This window comes from Ostrinia furnacalis, unplaced genomic scaffold (genome assembly GCF_004193835.3).
Source record: "Ostrinia furnacalis isolate ACB-3 unplaced genomic scaffold, ASM419383v2 OfSCF0890, whole genome shotgun sequence".
Classification (NCBI taxonomy): Eukaryota; Metazoa; Arthropoda; class Insecta; order Lepidoptera; family Crambidae; genus Ostrinia; species Ostrinia furnacalis.
The window spans coordinates 766,620-781,988 of record NW_021131129.1 but is presented as its reverse complement, the minus strand read 5'-3'; the positions used below and the strand labels follow the sequence as shown (position 1 = coordinate 781,988).

The window sequence follows — 15,369 nt, the reverse complement described above, 5'->3', positions numbered from 1 at the left end:
CGGTCCGATTTGAAAAATTCTTTCAGTGTTAGATAGCCTATTTATCGAGGAAGGTTTAAGGCTATATAACATCACCCTACAGGCAATAGGGGTGGAGCAGTAAAGGAAAATGTTGCAAAAAGTCAGCCTAAATGATGCAGTTAACTATGGTTTAATTAAATAAATTACATAACTAAAAAATATTTTGTATGTTTTGCATATTCTTCATTATTATACACTAGCAAAATGGCCGGCAGCTCTTAGATAAAAAATATAAATAATTATAATTAATACGCTACATTATGCAAACAAAACTTATTTAAATAATACTAATACATAATGTATTGACATTTGTTATGTAAACTCACGTCTGCCTACTTGTCTGTTCTAGATTCTTCCTGATAATATTGTTTCATATCAAGATACAGGGTGAAAAAATCGTTGGTATTCTTTGAAATAAGATTCTGCTCATGTCACATAGTCTTATTTTATGCAAGACAAGGCAGGTATTTGACTGCAGTCGCACCTGGTGATAAGTGAGATGCAGTCTATGATGGTACATATCTGCCCTGTATCTTCTTCTTCTTCGCTACACTCTTGGCAGAGTGGTCTTGGTCGTCACACCTGGTTTGGCGGCAAGCTTCACAATCCGTCGCAATTCCTACTGCATTGCAGCCTTTTTACACATAGATGATACATAGTACATTCCAAAATATGAGAGATGAAGGATGCCAAAGATTTAAATTTCACCCTGTATACTTTACTGTTAATAGAAACTGTAGTACATCAAATTATACATTTTTATTGAAAACTCGCTCTTATTACAAAGTACATAAGATGCCACAGTGTAAGCTTGACATGCTTTGGTCATACATTGTTAGATTACACACCTACGTCGCGTGCTATCGCGCCATGATAAGACATTGTATTGATTACCGTTATGTAATTATTATTGGTAATTAATGTGTAAACAAAAATGTTGTTGGTATGCCTTAATAAATAACGAACGGACGGACGGACGGATGAACGGACGGACGGAGAGACAGACTGAGAGACAGACATACAAACAGATGGATGGACAGACGGACAGACAGACGGTTGGACGGACGGACGGACAGACGGATGAACAGACGGACGGACAGACAGATGGACGGACGGACAGACAGATGGACGGACGGACAAACAGACAGACGGTCGGACGGACAGACGGACGTGACGTGCTTGAAGATGAGGTTGATGTTTTCTGTTATTTGCTTTTGTGCATTATTTTTATTTATTTATTTTAAACTTATATGCACATATTATTTTATAACAGTCTACATAAGGCGGACTTAATACTCAGTTTGGAAATAGAGAGTGCTATGTAAATAAATATGTTTTACTAGCGGTCGCCCGCGACTTCGTACGCGTGGATCCCGTTTTACCCTAAGTGTTGAATTAAGCAAAATCCCGTCTTAGCACCTACGTTCTAAAAGGAACCCCCATGTAAAATTTGAGACTCCAAGCACTTGTAGTTTCTGAGATTTCGTGATGAGTCAGTGAGTCAGTCAATCACTGAGTCAATCAGTGACCTATCGCTTTTATAAATATAGAAGATCTAACAAACAGCCTCTTGAATTTGATCTTCTTTCACAATGCACTAGCATAGAAAAATATACTGTTAATGGTAGGCACATTTAATAAAAACCAGACAGTTACCGGGCGATTGTACAATAGCTGATAAAACTGCAATTACCGTATAAATATTTATGAACCGGTCTCTATGCGTGGATAGCTGCAGCTGTGCCTATTTCCACTTAGTGCAGATCACAGCACTTCAAGTTAACACTGGATTCTTATTTAGTTGTAAAAGGAGCAAATTTGCAATAAAAATGTATAATGTGATGTACTTTTGTGGCTTGAGGTTTTGCTTTAGATTTAGGGTTCCGTAGTTTACCTCAAACTATACAAACTTGTCCTGCATTGGTTGGGTTTTTGTGGCGGTCAAACTGTAGATCCTGGCTACACAAGAGTTGCAGTGGTGGGAACAAGAAGTAGGAATAGTCCCGTTATACGTTACATTATTTAATTATGGTCCCTATTCCCTTCCATGTTAGATAAATATAATAGTATTATTATGCGTACGTGATAATGCGAACAGCTAGGGACAGGAATACGCTGCCTGCTGCTGTCCTTCCCGAAGACTATAATCCGGGCCTTTTCAAGGCGAGAGTGAATAATAGGCACTTACAGGGCAGATATGTACCATCCTAGACTGCATCTCACTTAACACCAGGTGCGATTGCGGTCAAATACCTGCTGTGTTCTGCATAAAAAAAAGATATTCGAGATTAATGGTGTCGTATAAAAGTTTCTAAGAATATTTTTTTCTACTATATTATAGATAACTAGCGGCCGCCCGCGACTTCCTACGCGTGGATCCCGTTTTACCCCCTTCATCTATCTTACGCGGTATAGATTTTTTCATACAAATGTTTTTTACCGCTAACTCCCGTTCCCGTGGGAATTTTGCAATATCCTGTTGTAACTAAGCTTTAAGTTTACTGAGGTACCTGCATGCCAAATTTCAAGCGTCTAACTTAAGGCGATTAGAGTCCTCAATGACCTTGAGCGTTTGACCTTCACGCTTCGCACAACACCCGCGCACCCCGCACGAAAACTCCGATTTGACACCGATCAAAAATACACGGGCATAGGTAGGTACAGAATAGAAGCTCTTTCTTCATACATAACTGCCTATTATTTTAAACTTGAATTGATGAACCTTGATGTCGATGTCATTCAACCCAGGCGCAAGTGATCGCCCGAAATGTTCTAAACTAGCGCACCGTATAGTAAGGTATTTATATTTAACAAAAATTACAAATCCATGAACATTTTGTATGGGATAATATTTTTTATTTTATTTTATTTAGCTTACAATGTATGTTGTGTGTAAACTATGTTTGTTCGGGTGGAATTTTGCAAGCTGAATTAGACCCATTTCCTGACGACAACTGATTGAGTTAAAATTTCGGATACACATGCAATTCGGATGACAATGCAATATTATGATGACATGGAGCTGATCTGATGATAGAGCTGGAAAGTCAGTGACCCCATAGGAACTCCGGAATAAAACGATTGATTATTTTGTTTTAAGATACTGGGCAATTACTGTGCTTTGATGTGGGCAATTAGTGTAAGTAATGGGCAATGACTGTACTTTTTGGATGATTTTAAATTTATTTCAATATTTTCTAAGTTACGTAAGTTTTAACTAAAAACTGTTAATATTCTGTTTAACAGTTTATTGAGTTATAAGAAAAAAGTCATAAATGGTCGATAATTAAAATACTTTCTTTAATTTTTCATCTCAATGTGTTTGAAATCTTTAAGTGGGCAATAGCTATACGGTTTACCCTATTTAGATCACAAAGGCTTTCGTATAGTAAAAGTCCACCAATATCCACAGGTTGCCATCTGCCATATGTTTCGGCTAACAAGTGACCCAGTACGCTATCGCGGTACCGCAAGGCCACCTGATAACGTTATCACTGCACCGGCTGATTCACACCGCTTTGGAAATGTGACCGCACACGAAAATGTTATTGTGTGTGGCAAAGAAAAGCTACATAATTAACTTCTAAAAAAAATAAAACCGACTTCAAATGCGTGAACACAAAAAAAAACTAAAAATTAAAAATATTGCGTATAAAAAAGTTCATCCCCAATTTTCCACCCTTGGGGGTGAAATATTTTCTTCAAATTCGCATGAAACCACCCTTTTGATAATACCTATTCAACAAAAAAATTATCGTTCAAATTGATTTATAATCGGCGGAGATATTGCGTATAAAAAAGTTCATCCCCAATTTTCCACCCTTGGGGGTTGTTTTTTATTATTAAATTTAAATGGGACCACCCTTGAGGTATTACCTATACGCCGAAAAAAGATTTGTTCAAATCGGTTCATAATTGGCGGAGTTATCGCGTAACAAACATAGAAAAAAAAAACATACGGGTCGAATTGAGAACCTCCTCCTTTTTTGAAGTCGGTTGAAAATAGATATCGTTTCAGCCGAAAGACGTCCACTGCTGGACAAAGGCCTCCCCCAAGGATTTCCACAAAGACCGGTCCTGCGCCGCTCGCATCCAGGCGCCTCCCGCGACCTTCACCAGATCGTCGGTCCACCTAGTGGGAGGCCTGCCTACGCTACATCTTCCGGCTAAACGGATATAAGGGAAGACAATCAACTTGTATGTAACTCCTTCATTTGAGTCCTCCAGTGACTTGGCCCACTTTTAGTTTGGTCCAGGGGCTAAGTGAGTCACTTTAATTTTTGTTAATTAAGTAGCTGTGCCCGCGACTTCGTACGCGTGAAAACAAGTTTTCGCTACATTTTTCATTGTTGCTCTGCTCCTATTGATTGTAGCGTGATGTTGTATAGCCTATAGCCTTTCTACATAAATGGACTATCTAACACTGAAAGAATTTTTCAAATCGGACCAGTAGTTCCGGAGATTAGCGCGTTCAAGTAAACAAACTAACAAACACTTCAGCTTTATAATATTATTAGTATAGATTAAACACCAAATTAACAAAAATCTACTCTAGAATCTTAAAGATGGGCTCAGGCACTGGAAGAAAAACTATTTAAAATTCAAACCAGTGACTTACTTGGCCAAGAGTTCAGTAGGCTAAAAGTGAGCCAAGTCATTGGAAGACTCGATTAAAGGATTAAAATTTAGGTCTCTATTCTGAAATGACGCCTAAGATTCGATTAAAGTTGCTTCTTGCATCTCTCTTTAACATTTTTGCTCCAACAATAACAAGCGAAACGATATAAGTAGGGGGCTGTAGCTGATCCCAAGGGGGCACCATAAAACTTTCTTCCGCCATTTTTCAGTACTAGCCGATATATTCTTTCCTGAAGTGGTGGTATATTTGGGACGTGTATAAGTGCCCTTTGAATAACGATTTATTGCGTAAAGGAGAAGTGTCAACGCAACGTTTAATATTTCATCATTCATCAACAGCCCTTTACAGTCCACTGCTGGACTATGAGCCTCCTCCACTATAGTGGAGGGTTTTGCCATAATCTCCACGCTTGGCAGGCGGGTTGGAGATCGCAGTTTAAAGGATTGATGTTTTTCAGAGAGCGCTGCTGCCCATTCTCTGTTTGATGTGTAGTCCGCGGGAAGAGTAGGGGTTGGTGACAAATGTATTCTACTCTGCCGTCACCACACGGCTTTAATATTGCAGAATATTAATTCCTTGTTCAAACAATCCTGTGATTGGTCTTAAGCTCTAAATATTGAATGTTAACCTTATGAACTTCAGAAATTCAATGCTGATCACTTTAGATATTCTCTCCAACCCGTCTGGCCAGCGTGGGGAGTGTAGGCCAAATCCTCCATTTGCCTCTGGTCAATTAGAGAGGGTCGTTCTCCTGCAGTGGAGACTGAATGACCTGATAAAAAACTTCAGAGATAAGGGTTTGGTTTGTATGACTAATCTCTCTGATTTTGGGATTCCAGAATGACTAAAGCAGGAATCAAGTTTGTCGAATGACTCATCGGGGTTTTTGGGTCTAAATGTAGTTTGAAAGCACGAAATTGTGTTGAAATAATGACGAATGTGGAGTAATAATTATTGTTATCCAATGTTTATATTTATTACTGCAATTAATTGTAACTAAATGTTGGCAATTGTTATTTAAATTAGTGGAACTGATAAGTAAATAGGTTTTGTAATACTAAAGGGGTTGTGACAGTATTTAATGACAATATTATGGTTTCAGCATCTAGTATAGATCGTGTTATCCACGAAGACGCGCCCCACCATTCTCCCGCTAATGTTTGAGTGTTATCGGTACACGCTAAATCATCCATGAGTGCACACGCACACTACAATAATGACGCTCGGTTTGCACGGATCAAACTACCGGCACCCTGCGCTTCCCTCGACCAAAAATTGGTGGGGCGCGTCTTCGTGGATGAAACTATAGATTCAAGGGTTGTTAGTTTGATTCACTTCTACTCTTCTACTGCTGGACTACTGAGGTGAATCCACTCCTAACACAAGCATACGTTTACCTTCACTAAAGATGCTAACTTCGAACTCCTCCTATGTTCTTCTGATTAATTTCGTTGCGGGTCCAATGACAGTTTAACTTTTCCCGACAAACTTGACCTTCACTGGTTGGGTTGTTGGCGGTCAAGCTGTAGATCCTGGCTACACAGGAGTTGCAGTGGTGGGAACGAGAGGTAGGAATAGTCCAATAATCTTTGTAAAACATAAAAATGAATTGGTTATTATGGTGGCCTCTATAATAATGAACATAGTAATTAGGAAATTATAGATAAGAGACCACTAATTAAGTAAACTATAAAAAATATCCTTAATTATACGTTCGTACGGAACTCTTTGTACAGTAAATATGACTCATATTTAGTCAGAATTCAAACAAACTAACGCTCGTTGAACTACAGCATTGATAAAATTAGTAATTTAACAAACTAGGTCACGAATAAACGTTTTTATATTTATTTAAATGATATTAGAAGCAATGTTTTGACTAAATATTGTCTAACAATGTCACTGAACCGTTATCTCAAATTATTTGGCTCGACGATCACTAGGAAACGTTACGGAAAGTTTGCAAGGTACATTAATGCTAAAAATAACGCGTTAAAAATACCATTTTCCTTCAAACGTTTTAGTTAACAGAGGGTAATAATGTACACCAATGTACGTACAAACACACCTATTATAAGTTTTTATTTATTTATAGAAACAAACAGCAATTCATAGGTAATAAAATATTTACAAGACTTATAGTTTTGTTAAGTTTATTTTTATCAAGTGGCAACCAAACCTCCTCTATTATTTCTACCAATGTTGAGTAGTATCTTACTAATATTATAAACGCGAAAGTTTGGCCTTCACACAAAAACTACTGAACGGATTTTGATAAAACTTTATAGTATTATTGTTTATAACCTAGAATAATCCCAACTTCCCAACTAATATTATAAATGCGAAAGTAACTCTGTCTGTCTGTCTGTCTGTTACGCTTTCCCGCTTAAACCTCGCAACCGATTTTGATGAAATTTGGCATAGAGATAGTTTGAGTCCCGGGAAAGAACATAGGATAGTTTTTATCCCGGTTTTTGAAACAGGGACGCGCGCGATAAAGTTTTTCTGTGACAGACAAAATTCCACGCGGGCGAAGCCGCGGGCGGAAAGCTAGTATAGGCTATAATTTATGACGATCTGTGACAAACTAAATTTCAAGCAGGTGAAGCTGCGGGCAAGAGCTAGTTTTAATATAATTTGTGCAATAAAACATGGGTGCTTTAGTTCTATTAGGTTCTATTGCTTTTCATGGCGATTTAGTATACCAAAGAAAACCTAATATCTCCGGATGGATAGGCCTATCAAGTAGGTTATTTTAACAACATAAAAAATTAAACATAATAATAATATGGAAAGTCTCAAAAACATCTCCCGCCTTTACATATACTGCGCATTCAGAAATCGTCTAATTTAAAGATCTGTTAATTCGGGTGAGAACGAGACGGCTATAAATCAAAACGAGTTGGAAAGGGACGCGTATTAGAACTATGACACGTGTTAATAAGTATAGTGATGTTCGCGTGTCGATGATTTTTTTTTATCCACAACGAGGAAACACTTGGCCTGTATCTCGCCTGATGGTAAGTGACGAGGCCGAAGGTGGAAGCGAGCTTCACCCGGAATCCTCAACCACGGAGGAACTGGCTATCTTACCTCTAACTGCCGGAACACAACAATGCTGTTAACATTGTTGTTATGGCGACAGACTTAGGTAAGATGGTGGTAGCTAGCCAGGTGGACTTGGAACAAGCCCTACCACCAACCAAACCAACATTTGTCGAAGAGCTAGTGATAATAGTTTTTATTTTATGTTCCATTAGGCAGGTTGCCATAGTTATCATCGTCAGGTCATTTAGTCTCCACTGCAGGAGCGAAACATTTCAATTTACCAGTGACAATTCGTTTTTTATTTGATTTGAAATAAATAAAAATATGTACATACATTCGTTTAGTTGACTTTGAAAAAGATTATTGGACAACTAGCCTGTTGCCTGATGAAATGGTATATCTAAATATAATATAACTCAAAGGTGACTGACTGACTGACTGACTGACATAGTGATCTATCAAAGCACAACCCAAACCACTGGAAGGATCTGACTGAAATTTGGCATGCAGGTAGTATGACGTAGGCATCCGCTTGGAAAGGATTTTACGAAACTCCACCCCTAAGGGGGTAAAACGGGATCCACGAGTATAAAGTCGCGGGCAGCCGCTAGTAATTAAATAAATAAATATTTACTCCGCCATTTTCCGCAATTGCCACTTTACTAGACTGGGCGGTACGAAGTTCGCCAGGTCAGTTAATATTCGGATAAAGTTAATTAAACTAAATATTTGACAGAAGCATAATATGGCGGCCTGCCAAGTGGGTACGAGTATGACCGCGATGTGTGTTTATTTATTTAAGTAGTATGCGGAAGTGTTTTACTCACACTAACGCCCGTATTCACAAACGATGCTTGCTTAATTGAAGCAGCAAATTGAACGCACAGCGTTGAATAGAGCTCTGTGATTGGTTCGTTCGTTCGTTCGTTCGTTTCAGCCAAATGACGTCCACTGCTGGACAAAGGCGTGATTGGTTCGTGTGTGAAAAATTCAAAATTCATAAAACTCATTTATTTTTGCAAATAGGCTTTTAAAAAGCACTTTTACACCTGCCAATTTAACCCTACCACTGCTTCGGGACAATAAATGGGCCAGTGCTGAGAAGAAGCAGCGCAAGAAACTGTAACTTATGTATGAGTGCCCAAATTGATGATTGCGACTAACACCTCTGTATTCACAAACGATGCTTGCTTAAGTGAAGCAGCAAATCGAACGCACAGCGTTGAGTAGAGCTCTGTGATTGGTTCGCGTGTCACCCTGTGCGTCCACGCGCACTGTGAGAACTCATAGTAATGTTTGTGAATACGTTTCTTCTGCCATTAGAAATTACTGCAATGAGAAATATTGAGACACCAGCCGATGAGCGAGCTATAATTTATTAATTTGGGCCGTTTTGTCCTTGAAAAGACCTACATACTAACAAAAAACATGATTCTTATGCAGTCAAATTACATAATTTTCTTGTAAAACAGCATCATCCAAAAGATGCCTGTTAACCTCGACACTTCTAACCCAAACTTATCATTTCTTTGTTCGTACGAAGTATGAACTATGGCAGGGCGGGGGCGGGGTGCGCCCTTGGCCCACATCGCAATGCACCCCCTCCCACCGACCTAGTGTCTAAAGCGCTGCAAGCGCTGCATCTGTGTTGTACAGCACTGGCCTATTTATGCCAGAAGCAGTAGATTTGAAGTAATACAGGGACGTGGAAAAGCGCTTTTAAAAGTCTATTTTTGCAGTAAATAAATGACTTTGATGACTTTGACTAAACTTGATCAACCAATTAATCTAAGAGGGTTAGATGGTTCAAGTATAAAAATAACTGCCTGTACTATGCGGAAAGTGCTTTTTGTATGTTTTTTACAATTTTACGCCTACCCTAGTCAATTGACATACTTTTTATGAGGTGTCAAAACGTGACTTCCTCTTCTCTTGTTTATGGGTAGGTCTGGGATATTACAAATAATAATAATAATAATAATAAAAATCTTTATTTTTCTCCACAATCTAACTGACACAAAATTATTACAATAAAAATAGTACATCATGTATATAATAGATTGTGAGAGACTGGTGTCTGAGCTAGGCGAGAAGCCTGTATTACAGAGACCAGTACTCTCAACTCTCGGAGGATCCGTTTGTACATACAATGTTAGAAACACGTAAAAAGTCTACAAAATTGGAGATAAAAAGTTACGAATTACAAAATATAGCACTCTAAGAAATGTTTGAGATCGCGCTTGTGTGTGTGTGTGTGTGTGTGTGTGTGTGTGTGTGTAAAGTGCAGACCTTGAGGACTGCCCTTTGGGCTCTCTCCAACTTAATCAAAGCAGATTTACAGGCACCTCCCCAAGAAGTTAAACAATATAGTAGGAGCGATTGACAGAGAGCCAGATAAACGGTCCTGACCAGGCTAGGGTCTGCAACGTGGCGTAGATTTCGAAAAACATACATCAGTTTGCGTAGCCTACCAGCGGTCTGGCTAATGTGGGCCTGAAATGTAAGTCTGTTGTCTACAATCACTCCTAAGTATTTAATAGATTCGGAAGAACTAAGGGTAGGACAGTTGCATGGAAATGTGGCTGGATCAGAGTGAGAGTGTGCAACTATACGAAAGTTATCAATAACATTTGGGGAAATATTTCTAATTGAGAAGGAAAGATATTGGGTTTTCTTAACATTTAAAGTGAGAAGATTAGCTCGGAGCCAATGAGAAACCATATCGAACCCAAGTTGAGCGCACTGGAAGGTTTCATCCCAGGTGTCAGCAGTGAAAACAAGGGCTGTGTCATCAGCAAACGAGATAACCCTGCAGTTCGGGATGTTAAGAGAGCAGAGGTCATTTATATATACAAGGAAGAGCGTAGGGCCAAGGATGCTTCCCTGAGGAACCCCATACTCCATAGGAAGGTGAGAACTAGTATTTCCGTCGATTGTGACAGTCTGACTGCGATGTGAGAAATAACTCTGGAACAAGGCAAGTGGGACACCTCGAACTCCAACCGCTTCCAGTTTTTTCAGCAGGATGGGGATCGAAACCGTGTCAAACGCCTTGGCTAGGTCCAGAAAGATTGAGACACATTTACTGCCCTTGTCCAGACTCCTGGAGACATGATCAGTGAGTTCATGCACCGCATCAGCCGTAGACCTCTTTGATCTAAAGCCAAATTGTCCTTGGGATAAGAGATTCTTTTGTTCGAGGTACTTGATCAATTGGTTGTTTATGAGTCTTTCCAGAATCTTGTCATCGACAAATTAAAATCAATTACTTGTTAATAATGACTTTATAGCCTTCTAGACCTTCATACAAAATCTATGGGAGAGTCGCATATTGATAGCACATAAAAAGTGTGTCAATTGACTATTATGTATGGTGAATTGGTTACCACTTCCCTTTACTAGTGGTGTCTGTGCAGTTTATCAATTAATCCTTTAAAAATCCGCCGGATATGACATCTCTTCAGTTATTATCTCAAATTCAAATTCTTTAATAATAAGTAGGCCCTTTTCATGGCACTTATACGTCCCAATATAGCTTGTCTTACCACCACCGCTACAACATATCGCTAGTGCTGAGAAGTGGCAAAAGAAAAATTCCCAGAGCCGTAAAACCAAATAAAAAAACAAACATTGCCGCTGCATTTTCCACTCAGCGCACCGCTTAAACTGGACGGCGGCACGTAAAGCGCTGTAGCGCTGCGCAGTGCACCCGCGTTCTATTTTTAAAACCAGGGCGTTGGCAACAGAAACGCGATACTCTTTATGGATATGCCCAAATAGCGCTATAAGCTATGCATTTTCTCTTTTTCGTTAATGGCGGGAAAGTCGATTCGGCCAGGCAGGTGATAATTTGTTTTAGAATTAATTTGTGATCGATTATATTGCTTTAGTCTCTAACGCATGATGTTTTCACCTATAATTAAGTTTGCATTTAACAAGTGTCATTTTTTATAGTTACTTTTGTGAAGCCTCAATGTAACCTTGTTGGTGTTCAAATAAATAAATAAATTATGTTTTTCTCATGATAATTTAAGAAGGCCAGCGAATTCTATTTGTTCAAATAAACCACTGTTCAAGCACTGGCCCATTTATTGTCCCGAAGCAGTGGTAGGGTTAATACTAGGACGTGTAAAAGTGCTTTTTAAAGCCTATTTGCAAAAGTAAATGAATTTTATGAGTTTTACTTTAGTCAATTGACATACCGCACACTTGAATGGAGAGTAGTACAACTCAAAATTCTTACTTTTATAGGAACAGTAAGTAGTTGACTTAGCTTTTGATGCAGATTGCGATAGTCGGTATTGTCTTACTTTGAGTCTTATTCCAGTCATTTGGTAGTTTTACCTGGAAAGTTTTCCGGGAGTTTTGAAAATTGGTATTTATATGGATTTTGATGTGTTCTTTCCGAATTTCAACTTTGCGACCTCGTACGATTTTCGCACGCGCCGCTATTTTGAAAAAATGCAAAGTAGTGGAATTGACCCTCTTTGTTTGATCAAATAAAACACAGAACCGATGGCTGATGGGGCAGCAAGGTTCTGAAATGAAGGCCGCGTACCGGAAAGCGCAGCGTGGGACGTCCACCCACAAGGTGGACCGACGACATCATAAAGGTTGCAGGGAAGCGCTGGACGCAGGCCGCTACCAATCGATCAACATGGAAAGCATTGGTGGAGGCCTATGTTCAGCAGTGGACATCCTATGGCTGAAATGATGCTCATCATCATCAACAGCCCTTTACAGTCCACTGCTAAACTATGAGCTTCCTCCACTATAGTGGAGGTTTTTGCCATAATCTCCACGCTTGGCAGGCGGGTTGGAGATCGCAGTTTAAACGATTGATGTTTGAAGACCGTGTGGTGACGGCAGAGTAGAATACATTTGTCACCAACCCCTACTCTTCCCACGGGTGTGTCGTAAGAGGCGACTTAGGGACTACACATCAAATAGAGAACGGGCAGCAGCGCTCTCTGAAATGATGATGATGATCATGAAATAAAACACTGTCAACTACCCCATTATTAAATTGGTGTTTTCTCTCGTCCACAGATGCACAGCTGCTCCCCGCTGCCGGCGGCGGGCGCGTCGGGCCCGCGGCTGCTGCTGCAGCTGGGCCGGCTGATCGTGCGCGCGCGCTCGCCCGCCGCGCGCCGCCCGCGCCCGCTGCACGCCAAGCGCCAGGCCAGGGAGCCCAGCGCGCAGGTACTTATTTCGTTCATTCATTCATATGTTCGTTAAATCGTTCATCATTCATTCATTCGTTCACTTTTCTTTCTTTATCGTCCATTATTCATTCATACATTCATTCTTTCATCATTCATTCATTCATCATTCGTTCATTCACTCTACCCCGCCGCGCGCCGTACCTGCCCACTGCACTCAAAGCCCAGCGCGCAGGGAAGACTACACTCGGGACTTTAAGGTCCCACGCCAATTGGGCATGGAATGGACACCCGCTGCGTCATTGTCATCATTTCAACAGGACGTCCACTTCTAAACATAGGCCTTCCCCAATGATTTCATGGTGACCGGTTGGTAGTGGCCTGCATCCAGCACCTTCCTGAGGTTTCTAGCCCACATTTTGACCTTGCCTAGTGCGATAACCCAGCGCACAGGTAATGGAACTATTCCCTCACCTCTCGTTCCCATCGCTAGGATCTATGGTTTGATCTCCAGTAAAAACCCCATCAATGAAGGCTCAGGTAAGCCTGCTCAAAGACCCGAGGTCGTTAATCTATCCGAACCATGAGTGATATGTCCCGCTGGGCTAGCAGCCTCTGCTCGCGCGCGCCTCAGCCGCACAGCTGTTCCCCGCTGCCGGCGGCGGGCGCGTCGGGCCCGCGGCTGCTGCTGCAGCTGGGCCGGCTGATCGTGCGCGCGCGCTCGCCCGCCGCGCGCCGCCCGCGCCCGCTGCACGCCAAGCGCCAGGCCAGGGAGCCCAGCGCGCAGGTACATAGTTCGTTCAACATTCATTCTTTCATCATTCATTTATTCGTTCGTCATTCAGTCATTCGTTCGTCATTCAATCATTCAGTCCATCAACATTCATTCATTCATAAGGTTATCATTCGTTCATCATTCATTGATACAGTCGTTCACCATTCATTCATTCATTCGATCATCACTCGTTCATCGTTCATTCATTCGTTCACCATTTATTGCCGCGCGCCGCCCGCAACCCTTACACGCCAAGTGTCGCCAAGCCAGGCCAGGGGGGTTCTCTACACGCAGGTACATAGCTCATTCAATCGTTCATCATTCATTCACTCACTCCTCCCCGCAGCGCGCTGTTGAACTTGCTATACGTCAAGCTCTGTGTTTAGTTAGTAATAGTTCGTTTAATCGTTTATCATTTATTCATTCGTTCACCATTCTTTCATTCACTCCTACCACGTCGCGCGTCGCCCGCGCTCGATGCACTCAGAAACCAGCGCGCAGGTAAACCTACTTTCGGTATTTTAAGGCCCCACGCCATTTGGGCATGGGATGGACGCCCGCTCCACTGCTGAACATAGGCCTCCCTCAATGATTTCCAAATCCAGCGCCTTCCTGCTTTATGAGGACGTCGATCCACCTTTTGGGTCACCTTGCCAAGCGAGAGAACCCAGCGCGCAACTCCTGTGTAGCCAGGATTTACGCTTGATCGCCAGTAAAAACCCCATCAATAAAGGCGCAGATAAGCCTGCTCAAAGACCCGAGGTCGTTAGTCTACTCGCACCACGAGTGCTATGGCCCGCTGGGCTAACAGCCACTGCTCGCGCGCGCCTCAGACGCACAGCTGCTCCCCGCTGCCGGCGGCGGGCGCGTCGTGCCCGCGGCTGCTGCTGCAGCTGGGCCGGCTGATCGTGCGCGCGCGCTCGCCCGCCGCGCGCCGCCCGCGCCCGCTGCACGCCAAGCGCCAGGCCAGGGAGCCCAGCGCGCAGGTACATAGTTCGTTCAATCGTTCATCATTCATTCACTCACTCCTCCCCGCAGCGCGCTGTTGAACTTGCTATACGTCAAGCTCTGTGTTTAGTTAGTAATAGTTCGTTTAATCGTTTATCATTCATTCATTCGTTCACCATTCTTTCATTCACTCCTACCACGTCGCGCGTCGCCCGCGCTCGATGCACTCAGAAACCAGCGCGCAGGTAAACCTACTTTCGGTATTTTAAGGCCCCACGCCATTTGGGCATGGGATGGACGCCCGCTCCACTGCTGAACATAGGCCTCCCTCAAAGATTTCCAAATAAAGATAAAGATAAAGATAAAGATAAATTTATTAAATAAAAAAATTACTAAATACAAGAAACTTAAATGGGACTATGAAATTATTAAATTATTAAATCCAGCGCCTTCCTGCTTTATGAGGACGTCGATCCACCTTTTGGGTCACCTTGCCAAGCCAGAGAACCCAGCGCGCAACTCCTGTGTAGCCAGGATTTACGCTTGATCGCCAGTAAAAACCCCATCATTGAAGGCTCAGGTAAGCCTGCTGAAAGACCCGAGTTCGTTAATCTACTCGCACCATGACTGATATGGCCCGCTGGGCTAGCAGCCACTGCTCGCGCGCCCCTCAGACGCACAGCTGCTCCCCGCTGCCGGCGGCGGGCGCGTCGGGCCCGCGGCTGCTGCTGCAGCTGGGCCGGCTGATCGTGCGCGCGCGCTCGCCCGCCGCGCGC

General features: G+C 42.0%; 1 protein-coding gene across 5 annotated transcripts in view; it reads left to right on the top strand.

The window, feature by feature from the left end:
- atos (atos homolog atossa) overlaps positions 1–15,369 on the top strand; it is a 78,931-nt gene that overhangs the window by 48,290 nt on the left and 15,272 nt on the right. For 2 of the 5 annotated variants that reach the window (XM_028301208.1, XM_028301207.1), the window contains exon 2: positions 12,758–12,910. In XM_028301208.1, coding sequence (XP_028157009.1) covers positions 12,758–12,910 — 153 coding nt within the window. Of the gene's footprint in view, positions 1–12,757; positions 12,911–13,614; positions 13,658–15,369 lie in introns of all 5 variants that reach the window. The other 3 variants (XM_028301210.1, XM_028301209.1, XM_028301211.1) reach the window with 3 other exon arrangements.